The 17905-nt window shown below is 52.7% G+C and overlaps 5 protein-coding genes across 5 annotated transcripts; 3 read left to right on the forward strand and 2 right to left on the reverse strand.

Annotated features, from left to right (window-relative positions):
- Nucleotides 1-1186: 1186 nt before the first annotated feature.
- Nucleotides 1187-3697, forward strand: CTRU02_203628 (fungal specific transcription factor domain-containing protein; the record flags this gene model as incomplete). The annotated part of the gene is made up of 5 exons (XM_036722206.1): nucleotides 1187-1366; nucleotides 1429-2163; nucleotides 2209-2375; nucleotides 2431-2961; nucleotides 3031-3697. 5 exons carry the CDS (start codon nucleotides 1187-1189, stop codon nucleotides 3695-3697), a joined length of 2280 nt encoding a protein of 759 aa, XP_036585812.1.
- A 1966-nt stretch (nucleotides 3698-5663) lies between these two features.
- Nucleotides 5664-7922, forward strand: CTRU02_203629 (c-x8-c-x5-c-x3-h zinc finger protein; the record flags this gene model as incomplete). The annotated part of the gene is made up of 6 exons (XM_070204241.1): nucleotides 5664-5915; nucleotides 6279-6446; nucleotides 6517-6564; nucleotides 6633-6918; nucleotides 7044-7759; nucleotides 7815-7922. The coding sequence occupies 6 exons, from the start codon at nucleotides 5664-5666 to the stop codon at nucleotides 7920-7922; spliced, it is 1578 nt and encodes a 525-aa protein (XP_070062004.1).
- A 601-nt stretch (nucleotides 7923-8523) lies between these two features.
- On the forward strand, nucleotides 8524-9417 carry CTRU02_203631 (signal recognition particle subunit SRP19; the record flags this gene model as incomplete). The annotated part of the gene is made up of 1 exon (XM_036722209.1): nucleotides 8524-9417. One exon carries the CDS (start codon nucleotides 8524-8526, stop codon nucleotides 9415-9417), a length of 894 nt encoding a protein of 297 aa, XP_036585814.1.
- A 281-nt stretch (nucleotides 9418-9698) lies between these two features.
- Nucleotides 9699-13703, reverse strand: CTRU02_203630 (CAP-Gly domain-containing protein; the record flags this gene model as incomplete). Its single annotated transcript, XM_036722208.1, has 2 exons — nucleotides 9699-13250; nucleotides 13308-13703. 2 exons carry the CDS (start codon nucleotides 13701-13703, stop codon nucleotides 9699-9701), a joined length of 3948 nt encoding a protein of 1315 aa, XP_036585815.1.
- Nucleotides 13704-14476: 773 nt separating this feature from the next.
- Nucleotides 14477-16687, reverse strand: CTRU02_203632 (HMG box protein; the record flags this gene model as incomplete). The annotated part of the gene is made up of 2 exons (XM_036722210.2): nucleotides 14477-16218; nucleotides 16384-16687. 2 exons carry the CDS (start codon nucleotides 16685-16687, stop codon nucleotides 14477-14479), a joined length of 2046 nt encoding a protein of 681 aa, XP_036585816.2.
- Nucleotides 16688-17905: the final 1218 nt, after the last annotated feature.

The following is a 17905-nucleotide window of genomic DNA, read 5'->3' on the forward strand; positions in this document are numbered from 1 at the left end:
ATGGTCGTCCTTACTTCCAGACGACTCCGAAGGCAGTGGTGCGACGAGTCCACGAGGCATGGCAAGGCATTTTCGGCGTGCGTGCCCTGTCGGCGCCCTGCCGGCCCTACCCCTCCACGATGTTTTCACTCTGCGTCTGGTCTCGTTGCTGCTGCTGCTGTTTCTGCTGCTGGGAATGCGAACGGTGCGGAACGCTTGCCGCCTTGACCTGACTTGTCTGTGTGGTAGCCCGTACATTCCCAGATACTAGTAGGTCATCGAGCCAAATTCAATCCCCCCCCCCCCCCCCCGCCAAGGGAAGAATCCATGTCCGCAGAGTAGCCCAAGCCACGGGAGCGACAAGCCAGCTCACTCTGTGTAGCGCACCATCAACCAATTATACGCCTGCAACTGTCCTGGGAGGTAGGATATGTATCGTGAGGCGGCCGTTCGTTCGAAGCGGACGTCATCACAAACCTATACACTGTACCGGGACCGCGACATTCAGGAGGTTCCAAGAGGTGTCTACCCCGAGCTCCTGGGTTACCCTAGGCCAACCATCGGCCCCACCATCGACCGGCCACATGCCTTGCCGTAGTGTAGCGCAGGAGAGAGCCTGCCATTTGGGGCCCAGGTGTGTGTACATGTATGATCACACACCTTTCCTATTCCCAGCTATTGCGTTTTCTGAACCAGCTACTGCTGCTACTGCCGCCACCCGTTGCTGTTTCTGCCTCCGTGTCTGTCTGATCCTAATCTTCTGCAGCTGGCTGATGCAGTCCGAGCTGGGCCTGTCTATTGATATCGCTCGTGGCGGGTCCTACTAATTTTTTTTCCAGATTTCCACGTCTATCTATTCCTTGCTTTCGTAATCATTAAAGCCGCCGACCGTAAATCCTCGACAAAGGCTACCACCACGCGTAGTGTCATTCTTAATACTGTTTTTTGTTCGTAGCCTTTTTCATCCTAGGTGCGCAGCCTTCTGCCCGCGCACATCTATCTAGATACTGTCGATTGGATCAACGACATCCTAAACTAGCCAAAGACTCGACAGCAGCACTCAGCTAACGACTTGGCGACTAAGGCGACGAATCTGGCTACGTGAGCAAATCGCTCCTCGAGCCGCCTACCGCATCGCGTATTGTATACTTGGCCAGCTTACCGACCGCCGCTTTCAAGAAGATTCGATCATTAATCAAGGCCAACGATGGCCGATGACCGACGCGACAGCCCCGAAAACTCGCCGCCAGCGCGGGAAGGGCAGATTCAAAATCCGACACCAGCACAAAGCTGCCAGCAAAACCAGACCCAAGAGGCTCGCCCGCCACCAAAAAAGCGCAGAAGGGTTGTGATATCTTGCACAGAGTGCCACCGTCGGAAGCAGAAGGTTGGTCTTCCCTTGCGGTAGTCCCTAGATTGCCTTATGGAGGTCTAACCTGTGTTGCGCAGTGTGATCGAGACCTGCCCTGCGCCAACTGCAGGTCACGCAACAAACAGGACGCGTGCAAATACGAGACGGGCGCGCCGACGGCAAAGGAACATCGCAAAGCCGAGGCAGAGGGTTCGAGGACGACGCAAGTCCAAAGCCTATCCAATGCGGCGGCGAACTGGGGCTACTCCCACGCGGGGGCATCTACACTCGGCCTCATGAGAAAAATCGAGAGCGCAAATGGGGACGGCTCATTATCCCACTTGAGTGGTGCAAGCCAAGTCGAGGACCAGTTCGCCACAAAAGAGCGCTACAAATCTTTGATTAGACAACTACCCGCCAAAGGCTACATCGAGAAGCTTGTTGAGGTCTATTTTCGCGAGTTCAATTGGCAATACTACGCGCTCGAGGAGGATCTTTTCATGCAACAGTTCGCTGAATGGAACAACCTCCCTTTTAATGTGCTTTCCAACTCTGGGCCCCAGGGGCTTTCGCCTGACCTAAGAGTGTTTCCCGCCTTGCTATTCCAGGTGCTAGCGACGGCCCTGTTGATACTTCCTGAAGGTTCCCATGAGTTCTATGAACATCTCAAATATGCCGGTAACATGACTTTTGAGGATCTTGCTGCAGACTATAGCGAATCCGGGGTGGGCATCTTGTCGTTGCTAGGAAAGCGGCAGATAACTCTTACGACGGTTCAAGCTTCATTCCTCCGGGCTGCATTTTTGAAATATATGGCCAAAGTTACGGAGTCGGTAAGTGATTGAGATGCATTCTCGCAAGCCATTCATAACTGACAGCAAGCGAAGTGGCACGCCATTGGCAGCGCTATTAGAGATGCTCAAGAGATCGGCATGCACCGAGACAGTTTGGACCCGCAGCCAGTCAGCAACGAAACTGAAGACGTTCTGGAGAACATGTGGTTGATTCAGAGGAGGCGCAAGTTGTACATGGTTCTCATGACATGGTGGGTATTGCGAACTAGCACGTATAGTGCGGCATAAGTTCACTAACAGCAATAGGGATATTCATTGTGCACTTGTCTTGGGACGTCCTGGCAGCATCGATTGGCGTATACTTCCACCAAGTCTTCCGATAGATACGCCTTTGCCGAAAGACCGTCGTAAAACACCCATTGCGCCAAGAGATGACGAGAAAGATCCACCCACGCCATTGACTAGGGGTATATGGGCGTTCAAGCTCGTAGGTCCAATGCGGGAGATACTGGAGTTGGAACATGATGGCCCGTGTCCGAAAGACTATGCGAAGGTCGACCGCGTACACCAAATGTGCATGGAGTTGGACGAAATGGCTCCTGCTTATTTTCGTCTAGAGAATCCCGACCGAAGGTGGGATGACGAACCGTCTTGCTACTGGCTTCAGTCGGTCCGTTTTTACTTGCCACAGATGAACCTTTTCAACCTGATGGCACTACATAGGCCATACATCTTCAATAGGCAAAAAAGCCGGACTGAAGCACTCAAGGCAAGCATCGAAATGCTGCACCGCCAGATGCTCACATTCCAAGGTCTGGAGCCTGGCTCATGGCGAAAGTGAGTATCTAAGAGAGACCGGGGACACAGAGAGAATGTTTTACATGATGGCTAACCCGCATGATGCAGCTTTTCGCTGTTTTTTGGCAGCTTCGATGCTGTGGTACTCATGGCGTCGATTTACATTCTTTTCCCTAAGGAGAACCTCGACATGGCTGGAAGCGCAATGCAGCACTTCCATTGGACAACAGAGAGATTCGAAGCCATGCAAGAGAGAAATCCTCTCGCAAAGGCGGCAAAGGGTGTCTTGCAAGCGATCTTCTTTAAGTTCAAGAAAGCAGTCGGAAACCCAGCGCCGCCGCCAAGCATGTCAAGTCTGGCATCGCAAACGCCCGCGTCGACAACGACAACGGAGGGCAGCAGCAGCAGTGTCTCTGGGCGGGGGTCGGTGTCGACAACAACGAATACGGCAGATACGCCTGTAAGCAAGAGTAGCACTGTGGCAACGCCCACATCGCTACCAACAGCACCCGAAACATCGTCATACCCCTTGCCATCATCACATTCAGAATGGACGATGCCTAATAGCTGGGACTTCACCTCGATTGCACCGCTATTTCCCATGGGTGATCTTATTTATCATGATCTCAACGGGATACCGGAAGATGGTTCGTTACCAGCCTGGGGGGCAGCAACGCCGCCGCCGCCCCCAGCAGCGGGGCAGACTTTTGAAGGAGATTTCGGAAACGATAGCGTGTGGAACATTTTGAACCAGTACGACCCGACAGCTGCTTAAGACTAAGCCTGGATATGTGTGTGGCTCGAGTGAAGACAACACCGACAGAGACGAGCGGCCCAGGTCTTGTTTAGGGGATGTAGTAGAAAGCCCCGGATGCAAGTAGGAAGGTCGCAAGAAATCAAAAGCAAACGGGCGGGGCGCCTTGGGTCTCTACACACGCCAGATGGAGACAGATGAATGAGAAGAGGACTCGCCGTGGCGGCGGCTGAGTACATGACCTTGGGCTGTTACCATTGGCTGCACCTATTGGTGGGTTAAGCCGGGTTATTTTCAAGGATGAACTTGATTGACGTTGGAGGTCCCCCTGTTTAAATGGGGGATCGCTAAGGTGTGGGGTCCACGGTATCAATTTAGCGCCAGCGGAGAAGCTACCAGGCCCAGGGTTTGTTACTGGCTATAAGGTGCTTCACAAATGCCATTGTCAGGCCAGGCCAGGAAAAGCACTTCAAGCTTGCAGTTTGGGGCAGGTACAAGACGCGATAACCGCAGAAGCACAAAGATGCATTTATTACCCTCAATATACCCCTAAATACATCAAGTGTTCGTCTTTTGGTCTCTGTCTACAGTGAAAACGCCTGTCAGCCGACGTCAAAGAATCCGTACTGTGATTTGAGCTAAGGACACTCAAACGACGGCTTCCTATCCGAAAGGACTGAGACACAACTGGTGGGTGATCTTTTGTCATTTTGATGGTTCTGCTTTTTCCCTGGTTTACTGACGAGCGAGGGAGGGAAAAATCAATTCACGCCAGCTAGGGCGTTGTGGCGTGTCTGACATCTTATCGGATTATTACTTTTTGTCTTTTTCCCTTTTTTTTTCCACGTCTATTTTTCTTTTTGCTTTACAGCTTTTCGTCTCTTCGCGTCTACCCCCCCCCCAGGTTTTTCCCGGGCTTTGGGTGCAGACATTTTCCCCATCCTGCAAAATTTCTACTGGGATCTACGAGGAGACATGCATGATTCTGCTTCACCGCTCTCTGTTTACTCTCTAGGTGAGCCCTCGGGAACCATAAACCGGCATCTAGAAAGCTGTTTGCGATCCGCGCAGAGCTGGGAACCCACTCTATAAGACTGCGGACTCCGAGGAAAGCTGAGAGAACCAGACAGGTCAGACTAGACCAGCTGAATATTCCAAGGTTGCCTCTTTAGAACCCTTGTGTTCGCCACTTTTGTTGTTGGCCTGCGTGGTCTTGTATCCCCAAACATACAAGCATCCATCCATCACATCTCACCACTCTATGATCTGGCTGTGTATCGCATTGCTTTCCTCTATTTAACCACCTTCTTGCCTCAAGATACTCTCTGCATCAACTGGTCTACCTACCTCGCACTGGGTTGAGGTCACGAAAGTAGCCTAACGAAGCATCCAGAAACCATCGCATTCCTGTTCTGGCGCAGCCTGACCTAGCCCTGTCTGAACATATACTTCCTTCAACCTACCTACCTTCTCCATCCATCGCCGATCATACTTTGACCCGGTTGGTTGCACCCGGGTCGTTTCTTTTTTTTAAAAAAAAAAATTCAAAAAAAAACTCTTGACATTGCCTCATCTTTTCATTGCTACACACACGAGTTTTTCCCGCACTGCAGCTCACCAAGACTTGCATGGACGGGGGTCGGCCACACAAACTTTTTACCTACCTGCCTGCACCACTCGTGCCACTCGCACCAGCCTGACCAATACTTTGCATCCTACTCTCCAGTGACAGCAGCCTGCCTCAACGGCTACAACTTAACTAAAAGACAAGGTGGGAGGGTGTACACATACAGACAGCAGGCATATCTTAATCTGTCTTAGGCGGCTAACGAAACTGAACGCGACCCAAACACAGGTACAGAATTCCCTGGCAACTCTTACCTGCATCACTCAGCGCGAACAAGTGCATCAACTCGGTTTGGGCCATCTAGCAGCAGACAGAACGCAGCACCACCAACAGACTGGCCAAGCCCCAACCCCAGTCCATATGTCGACCAACACAACCACCACCACCTCGTTTTCCAACACCAAGACCATCCCTGCTACTCCCTACCTTTTTGCGAGCCAGCCCTTTTTGTCTTCCCTTTTACCCTCTCCTGACATTAGTCTTCCCTCTGCCGTCCGCTTTAGAACCGCAGAAGGCGTCAAAACCATGGCCATGAACACAGAGATCATGGACTTTGTTGGCCGATATCAAACATTACAGGGTTATCAAAATGCCAGCGACGAGCTGATTAAGGTGGGTTCCGCTTTCCATACTCTCCCCTTGTCTTTAAGCTTTATTCTGGTCCGCAGACAGACCAATGCTTCGTTTCCTCCCCGCGTACCACAGCAGCGCAAAGACCCTTTCCCCAGCTTCCTTATCCTCAATCCGCCGCTATCCTGCGCTGTGGTGTCTTCTGCTTAACAAACCCCCCTTTGCTATTACATCTGTCGTATCCGTCCCGTTTTCTGGGCAACGGCGTGACAAGATGAACTACTCTGACCCCTACCCCATCTAATCAACATTTCTCCTTCGCCGCATAAATAAAGCTTTTTTTTTTTTTTTTGAAGGGTTCCCGTATAATTGACATTGTTCTCTTTTTTCTTTCGTTTGCTTTAGGACCTTTTGATATATTGCAAGGAGCTTCAGGGCTCATATGGCGAAGAAAACCAGCTCCTGAAGCAGGAGCTGCGCAACGCTAAACTGGACCTTGAACACGCCACGGTTTCTAGAAGAGAATTGCAGCACACATTGTCTGGACTGGAATCGGATTATAACTACATTAAGGTAGAGAGAGGTACCCCTTGTTGCAGAAAGCAGACCGTTTTGGTGTGCTCAGTACGACTAAACTTCACAGAACCGCAATCCTTACGTCTTAATCCTAATTGATGGCGATGGCCTCCTTGTACGCATCTCCTACTTATTTTCACCCCACCTTATCCGCAGACTACTTACGTGGACGCTGCCTTTCAGTTTCAAGAGACCTTAATAAACCAGGGTATCGAGGGCGGTAAGCAGGCCGCCTACGCCCTTCGATCCGCCGTCGCCGAATATGTGGGAAGTCAGTCTGGTGAAGTCGAGATAATTGCCAAGGTTTGCGCAAATTTGTCGGGCCTTGGACGAGCTATGCGTCGCGACGGCTGCTTGGATAGCGAGGGTTATCTGAAGGACTTTTCGCTAGGTTTTACGCAGGCCAAAGCTTCTTTTGATTTTATCGACGTCGGCCACGGTAAAGAACGTGCCGATTCCAAAATTAAAGGTATAGTTACCTCTGGTTGTCCTGGTTGCATGGCGGCTCTCAGAAGGTCACGCGACCTGGTAGCGGGAGCTGCCTCGATATGACGCCCTTGTTAGGCTGGGCTTCTTGCTGACCCCACTGTGCAGAAGCTACACGATGGCATTTACGAAACCATAACTGCAAACAAATTTTGCTGGGCATCTCCCACGACGCCGGATATGCCCCGTTCCTTGATGAAATCCTTCAAGACACAGACACTCGTGTGAGAGTCAGCCTTATTGAGGGTGTTGCGACGGTCCGGGAGCTGAAGAACACCAATGTCCACATCCTGGACCCCCTTCCCAGCCTTTTCCGAGACCAGAAGCTGATCGATCGATGTGGTGATCGATGTGTCGAAGCAGCATATCTGCAGCCAGCGCCGGCGATGGTCTCATCGCCACCACAAGCTGTTTCCTCGCCGGCTTCCACGTCGACGCCTTCCTCCTGGGCTTGTGTGACCAAGGCAAGCCCTCCACCTCAAATCACCACCCCGTTAGCGAACAGAAGCATCAATATTCCAATCCGGCATGCTCCCCAGCCCAAAACACAAGGCCCAACATGGAACGTCGGACCGCGTGGGTTTGATCCTCCAATCCCTATCAGCCAGGCGGCCTTGGAAAATATCAAGAAAAGGACAGGAAACAGCAAGTTGTGCAACAATCACTATCTGCGTGGCCCTTGCGCTAAAGGGGATGAATGCTGCTTTGAGCACAAGTATAAGCCTAACAACGAGGAAATCAATGCTATTGCTCATTTGACCCGTCTGAATCCATGCACTAGCGGCCAAGAATGCGACGTGGAGAACTGTATTTATGGACATCATGTAAGGCTTTGGCCCGTGTTTTCTCACATCTCATCATTAACAAGTCTACCTGCAGTGCCCTAGTGTGGTCGGTAACACCTGCGCACATCCATATTGCAAGTTCAGGGTTTCTGATCACCCACCGGGAACGAAATTTAAGAACTCCAAGATTATCGAGAACTAGAAAAAACCGAAAACACTTCCCGAGTGGTGGAGGCTAGCCAAGGTGGTGTAGGAGAGAAGTTGGTGGTCCTTTCGTTTGCAGACGCACCAGAGATGCAAGTCAACTGGAAGCAGTAGTCTCGCGTTAACTACCATCATGTTGGCCTATAATTTTGACCGCGGCCGAAATCATACTAAAAGTGCTCTATGAAAAAAGAAAAGAAAAAACAAAAAGAGAAAAGGTGCAACGCGTGTGTTAAACAATGATATATGCCACATCATTCACCCAAGCCAAACTAGTCCCTTCCAGCGCGTTTTCAGATGACGTTTCAACAAGCGGCCTGCCACCTGAGCTGTTCACCCGCTTCAGCATGTACAGCTAAACCCTGCCATTCACCCCACCACCGCGGCGAACCTTCGTTTCCCAACCCCACACACATCTGCCAAAATCCCAGAGGGGACTAGTAGAGCCTCCTCCCAATCGACAACTGTATCCTCACCTCCAGCATCAACCTTCACAACAAACAGACATCCAGCGCCGCTGTGCTCCCGGTCTACGTACGCATACAATCGACCACACACACTGTCAATTCGACGAAACCACCCACAATTAGACCACCGAAATGTCTCACCCACGCATAGAGGAGGTCGAAGACAGCGACCTCGAGGCCTCGGATCCCTCCGAGGGCGACATTGACGAGTTCAACGACCACGACATTATGAGACGAGTTGAACCCAAGTCGTCGGAAATACCAGCAGGCGCAGAAGCCTCTCGCATCAACCCCGCCAACATCCCCTCGGCAGCCAACGCCGCCCCTCGCGCAGGCGCTGGCTCATCCGAATTCCAGACGACCAGCGATCCCAAGCAGTACGCCGACTTCCAGTGCCTGTACCCAGTCTACTTTGACGCACGCCGCACCCGTGCCGAGGGCCGCCGCGTGCCCCGCGAGCTGGCCGTCATGAACCCCATCGCGCGCGAGATTGTCAACGCCTGCGCGTCGCTGCGCCTGCCCACCCTTTTCGAACCGGCCAAGTTCCATCCCAAGGATTGGGCGAACCCCGGACGAGTCAAGATCAGGATACGGTTCGGCGGCGAGGCTGGAAGGGGCAAAGACGGCGGCAAGGCGTCGCCCAACCAGAAGCCCTACGGAATGCCCGAAATCAAGAACAAGCACCACCTATACATCCTCGTGGCGAAGCACCTGAAGGAGAACCCCACGACGGAGGACAGCGCGGCGCTCAAGGCACGCGTGCAGGGCGCCCCCGCTGCGGACCCGAACAAGCCTTGGCCGAAGCCCGCAGTCCCGAGAGGCTGGAAGATGGGTGATTTGCTGCCGTATATCAGCCCTGCCATGACGGGCGGCGGCGTCAGCGAGAACCTGTTCAAGGACATGATGAAGGAGATGCAAGGCGGAGGCGACCCGATGGCTGCACTGATGGGCCAGCAGGCCGGCGGCGGTGGTAGCGGCGGGGAGGAGAAGGCGAGTAAGAAGAAGAAGGGCAAGGGGAAAGTCTGATTTGCGCGGCCAAGGGCAGCATACCGGAGATTCGGTATTTTTTTTTAATGGGTTTAAAGATGGTCTCGAATTGGAAAAAGAAAGAAAAGATGTCATTGCTAGACAGAAGACATGCATATCATGAGGAAAATCCGGGACCACGAAACCATTTACGATGTCACGCATTGGAGACACTACAAGACGTACAAAAAAAAGCTGAACAGAAATAAGATGCTAGACATAAGGATGGGGGTATCTAGTCACTACTAGTTCTACTACCACGGAGCATCGTTGCATGATAATCATACTGCCGCCAATCGGCCCTGTAATCCCTCCCATTCGCGCGATCCCACAATCTGCACGTCCCGCCCGCCGCCGGGCAGCATCTTGCCATCCGCGCCCGGCAGGCGGATCTGCAGCCTGGCTGCCACGTTTCTCATCATCTGCTTCTTCTCCGCGGCTGCCGTGGCATCCTTGCGGCCGAGGACCACTTCTGACTTCTTCAGCACCGAATCCCGCCAACTCTTCCACGCCGCGAGATCCTCCCTCTGCTTGGCCGCGTGATACTGAGGCGTGCTGCGTGCTGGCTTCCACGCCAGCTTGTCCTCGGGGAGATTACTCAGGTCGTATACCCTTGCAGAGGTCGTGAACTTAACCAGCTCGCCTAGTACGTCTTTGCCCTCCGCCACGACGAGCGCACGACGTTGCTCGACTATGGATGCAGGCTTACTTAGCGGCTCGGCAAGCCAGTCGTAGTTGTGCTGCTCCGTTGTTCTGGCACGTCTGTTGTCCTCGCGGAGGTAGCGTACAGCGGCCTGCAGGCTGGCGATATCGCTCTTCAGAGCGTCCATTTCGCGGGCGGTGGCCACCGCCCGTTCCTGACCTGCCTTGGCACCCGCAGCACCAGCACCGTCGGCGAATGCCTTGCTGTCGCCTGCAATCTTCTTCCATTTGTCACGGTCAGTCTCCAAAGTCTTAAGCTCGCGATCCTGCTTGTCAATGTCCTCCTGAAGGCTGGCAGCCTGCTGCTTTGCAGCCTCAATCTGGGCCTCAAGGTCTTCGATGCGAGAAGCCTTAGCGTTAGCATCCTTCATGCGCGATTCGAGGGTCTCAATCTTGAGGTTGGCTGTGCTAAGTGTCTCCTCGCGCTGCGCGATGGCTCTGCGCGCTTCATTGTGCTCCTCCTTAAGGCGGCGCATTTCCTCCTCGGCGTCAATGGGGATCGTCTTGGTGGCCTTAAGCTCCTGAGAACGCAGCTTCCATGGTGCAGGGCTGACATCAAACTCCTGGGTTTGGCCCAGATCCGAGCTAAGGGCAGCCAGGTCGGAAATCTGGCTTGTGAGGGTGCGCAGTCTAGAAAGATAGGTTGAAAACAAATCGGACTCGCTCGACGATGCAGCCTTGACGGTGGACTTCGCAATCGTGTCCTGTATCTCGCGGTAGGTGTAAGGCTCAGTCCGACCCTCTTCGTGCAGAAGCAGGTGAAGGTCCGAACCGATTTCACGGGCCAAGGCGGTGAGTTGGCGGGTGGCATCCAGGCATTGCTCGAAGGACTCTTTGGTCTCCTGTGGCAGCGCCAGGGACCTAGCCTTAAGGTCTTGAAGAGCTCTGACAGCCTTGCCAGCAATGACCTTGGTGCTGCGGGTCTGGCTGACAACCAGCTCCGACTTCTTGTTGAAGTGCTGAGCCATCTCATCCTCGTCAGACTCGGCGGGCACAACTCTCTGGACCATGCTTCGTGTTGTGGCAAATGTGAAAGCAGCCGACTCCAAGTGACTTTGCATCACGAGCGTTTGCATATAAATATCCTCGGCGAAGTCAGGCAGGTCGTTGGTAAGATGGACCTCAGCGAGATGAGACATGAGTGCGATGGTACGTTGCAACTCGTCCGCGCACTTCTTCTCCTTGAGCTCATCACGGCGCAACCCATCAATCCACCCATTGAGGGCGCGTTCCACGGGCTCCAGCTCAAACAGAGCATTCTGGTAACGCTGGAACTGCTCGATTGAGCAGTGGCTGATGGCAGCCGTGAAACGTTCACACATAGAAGCAACCCATGTAAGCTTATCAATCGTATCGCAAGCTGCAAAGATGTCATCCTCTTGGCCTGGGTGCGGTTGGCCATTGACACGCTCCTTGATGAAACCTTGAAGGAGCTCTGCCTTGAATGCCAATCTTTTGAATCGTAATAGGGCAAGGACGGAGTCTTGATCTTCCTTGTAAGTGTCAGGCAGGAAGAGCTTGACAATCTCGAGGTGCTGCTCGGCTTCCTGGGCTTCTAACCTGCGAAGCTCGAGGTCAATGGTCTTGACCTGGGCCTTGGATGCAGAGATTTGCAGCTTCATGTTGAGATCCATCATGGCTCTAGACTTGCTGTTGAGCTGTTCAGATTCCGTCTCGGTGACAGCATGCGATGCCCGCATATCCTCCAAGTCGCTTTGTAAAGCTGTCACCAGACCCCTGAATCGAGACAACGTATACTCCATATCTTCCAAAGCCTCCTCCTGTTCGCCTGCTCGCCGAGCTTGCTCTGCAATGACGCTGTCTTTGAAGTCCAGTTCCTCCTGCATCTCCTTTTCATTCTGCACATGGTTGATTTCAAGTTCGTCGTTGACCTCCTTCAGGTTTTCGAGGTCCTCAATGACGGCCTTGAGTTCTTCAATCTGCTCCGACATGCTCATATTGCGCTCGGTAAGGTCCTCGATCATATCCTCAGCACCAAGCGCATTGTCTAACTGCTGCCGAAGGTCCTCGACAGCCGTCTCAGATTGGGCAAGCTTGTCTTTGGCCGCCTCAAACTGCTCCTTCACGACCCCAAACTCTTGCAGGTCGTCCTCTAGAGTCTTGATATGATCCTTAAGCTCCTCCTCTTGCTGTTGCGTCAAGTCCCGAAGTCGCAGCAGAGCTTCACGAAGTCGCTCATTGGTCCTTTCCATTTGCAACCAACCGGTACTGGCTCGCTCTTCCGCCGTCATACCCTGGCCGAACTCAGCATTCTCCTCGCGGAGAATCTCTACTTCAAGCTCCAACTCTTCTGACTTTTGTTTCAGAGCCTCAAGCTCAACTTTAAGAACCTCGGCGGTCTCCTCGGCCATCTCTCGGTCTAGTGTTGCCAGTTCCAAAGCTGTCTCGTGCTCCATCTGCATGGCCTCGATTGATTCGAACCGGGATTCTGCCTCCTTCAGCTGCTTCCTTAGCTCGTTATTTTCGTTCTGCTGCGGCTGGTACTTGGCTTGCAGCTTTTGTATGATAGACTCAAATCTGTCCCTCTCGCCTTGGATATTTTCCAATTGCTTCAACTTCTCTCTATCTTCTAGTCTCTTTCGTTCGAGAACCTTCAATTTGGCCTTGAGGTCCTCTATTTCCTTATTAGCAGCGGCAGCATTTGTTGTAGAACGGGCGGTATTTGTCGTTGCTGGTCTATTGGTTGTACTCGCAGGTCCTGAAGAGCCCGCCGTGAGCTTCTCGAGAGCTTTGGTTCGGGCCTGTACAGGGCTACTCTCGCCATTATCCTTGGATGGTGAGGTAGCATCGTCACCACTTTCCGCAGCTCTCCCGCCTCCCAAGTCCGCAGAAGTTCGTCTGGCAGAGGGGGTCCGTCCAGTCATTGAGAGTCGACCGCTCGTCGGTCTTGTAGTCGTTGGTCGTGCTGGCGCTGAGGATGTTGATGGCTGCCTTGTCGCTCGGGAGGTAGGTATCGGCGGGGGTCCCATGGATGTTCGGGAGCTTCCAACAGCCGGTCGCGTCTTAGCTCCGACAGCTGATGTGCGGGTGTTGGATGGAGTTGTGGTTCGTGATGGTACGCTGCTTGAGGTGGCCGATCCTAACTGTTTTGTGGGCGATTTAGTAGGTGACTGCGTATGCTTGGTTAGTGAATCCCGTCCCTAGCTACAAATCGATATATTTGCATTTACCCTCAAGATACTTGATGGCCGAGGCGTCTTAGGCCCCGGAGTTGGGCTTGGAGCATTGAGGCTCATCCTTTTAGTCAACCCGGAGTCCGTCGTGGACCGTCCAGCGCCCGGATTGAAACTACTTGGCCGGCTGGGCCTCCGAGCTGGCTTCGCCGCCGTCGCTGGGGCCTGGGCAATAATTGCCAACGTTGTTGGTCGCACGAACATGCCATATCCCATGGAACAGTCGAAGTACCGCTCACCCTGAACGCTGCCATCGTTCTTCCCGCTGTCGTCCTCAAGCTCGATGCCCACCCAATCGCCGCTGGCGAAATGGGTGCTGCCAACGAAGCGCACCGTGCCGGTTCGGCCATCTGACAGTCGTACTGTCTGCCCAACAACTAAGTCCGACATTGTTGCAAGCTTGTTCAACTAAAAGATAACCATATTCGATGTGGTGTGGTTGGTAGTCGTGTGCCAGTTGTGAGGCTCAAGATGCGTAGTGTGTGGTCGTTGTGTTTAGATGTCACTTAGGGGCATTCTGGAGCGCGTCAAGCCGGATAAACGCGCTATGACCTGGAGCTTGCAGCGGCCATGGTACCTACAAGGGGTTCATCTGGGGTGATGTCAATTGAGGCATGTCCCTGATTGGTCCGTGGGTGCCTTGTAAATCAGGGTCCATAACAGGTCAGTGACGTCGGCACAAGTCAGCATAAGGTCAAGCATAAGAACAATTAGGGTTATACAAATGCTTCTTCATTTAATAGAATGCAAACAATGCAAACAAGATCATTAATAGTAACACAAAGCAGGAAGCGCCTTGAACGCTTTACAGAGAGCTACTGTCTCACCTGTTATGACTTCTCAGCCTGTCGCCTCTCCACCAGCTCATCAACAGCTGACAAGTAGCATGCAAACCATTTAAACCACCCCTTGTGATGCTGATTTTCAAACCAATTTGAAGGCATCAAGTCCACTATGATGCCGTGTAAACAACATCACGCCTCATACACCCCCCGGAACCGGACGCTAAATTCGCTCTATAAACTCAGATTATCCTATTTACGCCTACGCTATGTTAAGGGTCAAACAGAGGTAGTTACGATCCATGGCTTTCAACTCCAACACAATTACCACCTCGTTTTCCCTTTGCCAAGATTACTCATTAAAATTGTTCGATCGTCTCATTAGACTCGTCCAAACCCCTCTTGAAAGCTGGCTCCTCGAATCCATTCAATAACTTCGAAACAAATGCGTCGCTCGGCCTTCTCGTCCAGCGGTTTGCCGTGCGCGATTCTAACCAACATGATGCCGGGGCTTCTGAACTCCACAGCGCCTCGAGTAGCCTCGTCTTCCGTTACGGTCTTGACGTATATGACAAGGTCTGGCCCAATGACGCCCCGCCACAGTGTTGACATCCACTGCCAGTGGTCAACTGGAGCGTACGAGTCCGAAATAGGTATCATGCAAGCATATTTGTCTGAGATGGTCAAGCTAAAACCCGCAGGGAGCAAAGCAATGGGTGTTTTGGATGAGTCGGGCACCGAAATCGAACTTTGCCTCGATCCTACAGTCTCTCCCTCTGATGCCCTCCGGCTTGGCAGATGCCCATCGGTTCCTAACCCTGGCTTGGTGGTGATGTGCTTAACAATCTCTCGCGACCTCTCATGCCACTTCATCATGGTTTGCATGTAATTAGAAAACATTTCCGATGCCTGCAAGCCCGGCTGCGACTGGCTGCTCTTCCTGCTAATAGCGACTGAGGCGGTGTCGTTCATCTTGACGTCTTCTTCAGCCGACGTGGCTGATAGCGGCGTGTTTGGCGCTTCGCTCCATATCTTCAAGTCGATCTCGCCCAAACTGAGGAGAGACTTATGTATTACTGCCCCTACTTGTTCCAGCTGCCGAGAGCCAGCCCCTTCAACGGCGATTACCGCGCCTCGAGTCTCAATATCCGGGCTAGTTGGTCCTGGCGGAGCCAAAGTCGGGCTAATCTTTTGCAACACCTTCAACTTGTTCAAGAAAGGTATCGTCATGATCATCGCCTCAATACTCTGCGCATAGGCGTCTCTTGCATTGACGATTCCCAAGCCAGTAGCAGGGTGGGCGCTTGGGCGATCATTTGAGTCACCATCTCTACCGAGCGGAGGAGAACTCTGTGTCTGCAAAGGCGGCAGACGAAGGCTCTCATCGAACGTCGAACCGCGGCTCGATCCAGCATATGTATGAGAATGCGGTCGTGGGGGAGGCGCCATGGCGCCATGGCCAGTCTTCGAGAGTGCCGACGGGCCTGGCAACGGCCCGTAACCCGCGGCAGGCGGTGTCACCGGCATGCTTAGAGACGATCTAGGCTGTCTCGACAGAGGATGGCCGGTGTACGGACCTGGAGAAGGCACTGCCTGATAATGGCCCACAGCGTTGAACCGACGCCTTTTGAGCTCGGGTGATGGCGACATGGCCTCGTATTCTTCGTCAACGTCTCGCAGATTGCTGGGTGGATATTGGTAGGATTGCTTTCCACCAGGTAAACCATGTCGCAGGTGCTCACCGTCGCCGCCTCGCATATCTCTTTGATGGTGAAGAGGCATGCTGGACTTTGCAGCCGTTGGCGTGACAAAGGGGGTTGAGGGCGTTCTTGGTGTGGCTATGAATCTGCCTCCGCACTTAGGGCACCTTCCTGAATCTCCACCTGAGGATGAGCCCGGCCGGCTTCCTGGCCTTCCTCCTCGTCTAGGCTGATAACGGTAATCCGGGTATTGGCGTTGATGTCGAATTTTTTCCTCTTCTGCAAGCTTCTTCCAACTTTCCTTGACGTCCTCTTGTTGTACCCTCCACTGCTCTCCTATAATCTTAGATATCTCTGGATTAGAAAGACCTGGGTGCTGAGCGATGACCTGGGCCTGGTGATGCTGTCTGTATAAAATGAAGGCTATCCAAGAATAGTAGTGTTAGTCAACGAGCCTTGTACAAGTGTCCAGCTACCAGTCTGAGCGGTCACTCTGACGAGCGATTGCGGCAAAGGTATATGCAGCCGAGAGTATTGGCAGACCCTGATGAGGAAGAAATAAGGACAGTACATGGGCATATCACTCACCGTTACGAGGTCTTGGAACTTTGAGAGCGGGCGTGCAGAGACATATGTAGTCTTTGCCCCCCTCGCTACCCATCAGTCCGGTTTCCAAGCTGAAGTCTCTCGCCCTCGAGCTGTTGTTCGTTTCTTCAATCTCGAAAGAAGTAGCGCGCTTCCTCAGGCTCGACCGACTTCCAGCAGATCCCACTGAGTCTGGCCCTTCGTCTGTCTCCTGGCTTTCTCTTCTTTCCATGGCCGAATGGACAGAGTTGCCTCCGGAGGAAGAGGTTGACCGCCGTGGTCGGGGAGTAGAAACCACATCTGTCATCTTGGGCGCAGGAAGGGCAAGTGGAAGGTGCAAACGACCGTGGTGGAAACGGTGACAGGAGGGAGGCGGCGGTCAGTCACTTAGTCGGTCTGGTTGTGCAACGTTTGAACCTAAACCATGCCTCGGATTTGGGGGGGCGTTTGGAGCAGTGCAGCAGCAAGGGAAGGGGGGTGTGTAAGTTGTATACTGTGAGAGACGCGACGGGAGGCTAGGGTTTGGTTTGAAAGTGCTGGCGTGACAGACAGCCGGTAGGAACTTGGGCGAGCAGGAGGGACAGTAAGTATTTGGGAAGATGCAGGAGAGACAGATGGACAAGAATATCCGGGAACTGGAACGAGACAAGATGGCCGAGATTATCTTTCTCTCTTTCACTTCGGAGCGATTGTCCGGTCTGTTTTCACTTTCCCTTCCTTTGTGATTTCGAGATAACGGCTCCCCCTTCACTAAAGGCCGCGCAGACAATGACCATCCAACTGAATGATCTTATACCCAAAGATGGGGGTTGCCATTATGGGGAAGAAAGGGCATCAGAAGTGAGGGGAAAGCGGTGTACTGCCCTATCCACGGTGATGAGAGAGAGATACAAGAACGAAGAGAAAGCGGCAAGCAGCAGCAAGATGATTGGAGGGAGGGAGGGAGATGGTTGTTTGAACAGCGGGAGAAACAGGGTAAAGGAACAGAACACAGAGACGGCGAGAGAAAATGCTTGAACAAGAGAGGAAAGTGATGGCTTTGGGAAGTGTCTCGGGAATGTACCGACACCCAAGATGTTGCAGATGAGTGTAGCTTCTTTGTGCCGGAGCGTTTGTCCTGTGGTCGGAGCTCTTATATTACTTAGCCGGCAAATGGCTCCGTTCGTATGAAGAAAGCAAGTCGTCAAGTGCCCTTTTATCTGCAAGTTTTGGGCATAAAGTGACAGGTTTCCTTCGGGTCCAAGTCTGAAGTTGCAGGTGAAGACAATGCGGAGAAGCAAGCGGCGGTGACAGCAACGAGTCAAGGAAAGATGAATAATGAGACCTTGACAGGTCAGGTCAGAACAACGCACCATGTAAGGTAACATGCTTTGAAGAATTCTTACCCCCTTCCTTCCTCAATCTCTCCTTTGCAAATGAAGGGCTGAGAGCCGGAGATTGTTCAAGTCAGAAGTGGCTATGGATCACTCAAAGCAACCTTATACTGAATGTTATTTCAGGAATCTTGCCCTTTCACATCATCGGC

Source organism: Colletotrichum truncatum (genome assembly GCF_014235925.2).
Source record: "Colletotrichum truncatum strain CMES1059 chromosome Unknown Contig_0002, whole genome shotgun sequence".
Classification (NCBI taxonomy): domain Eukaryota; kingdom Fungi; phylum Ascomycota; class Sordariomycetes; order Glomerellales; family Glomerellaceae; genus Colletotrichum; species Colletotrichum truncatum.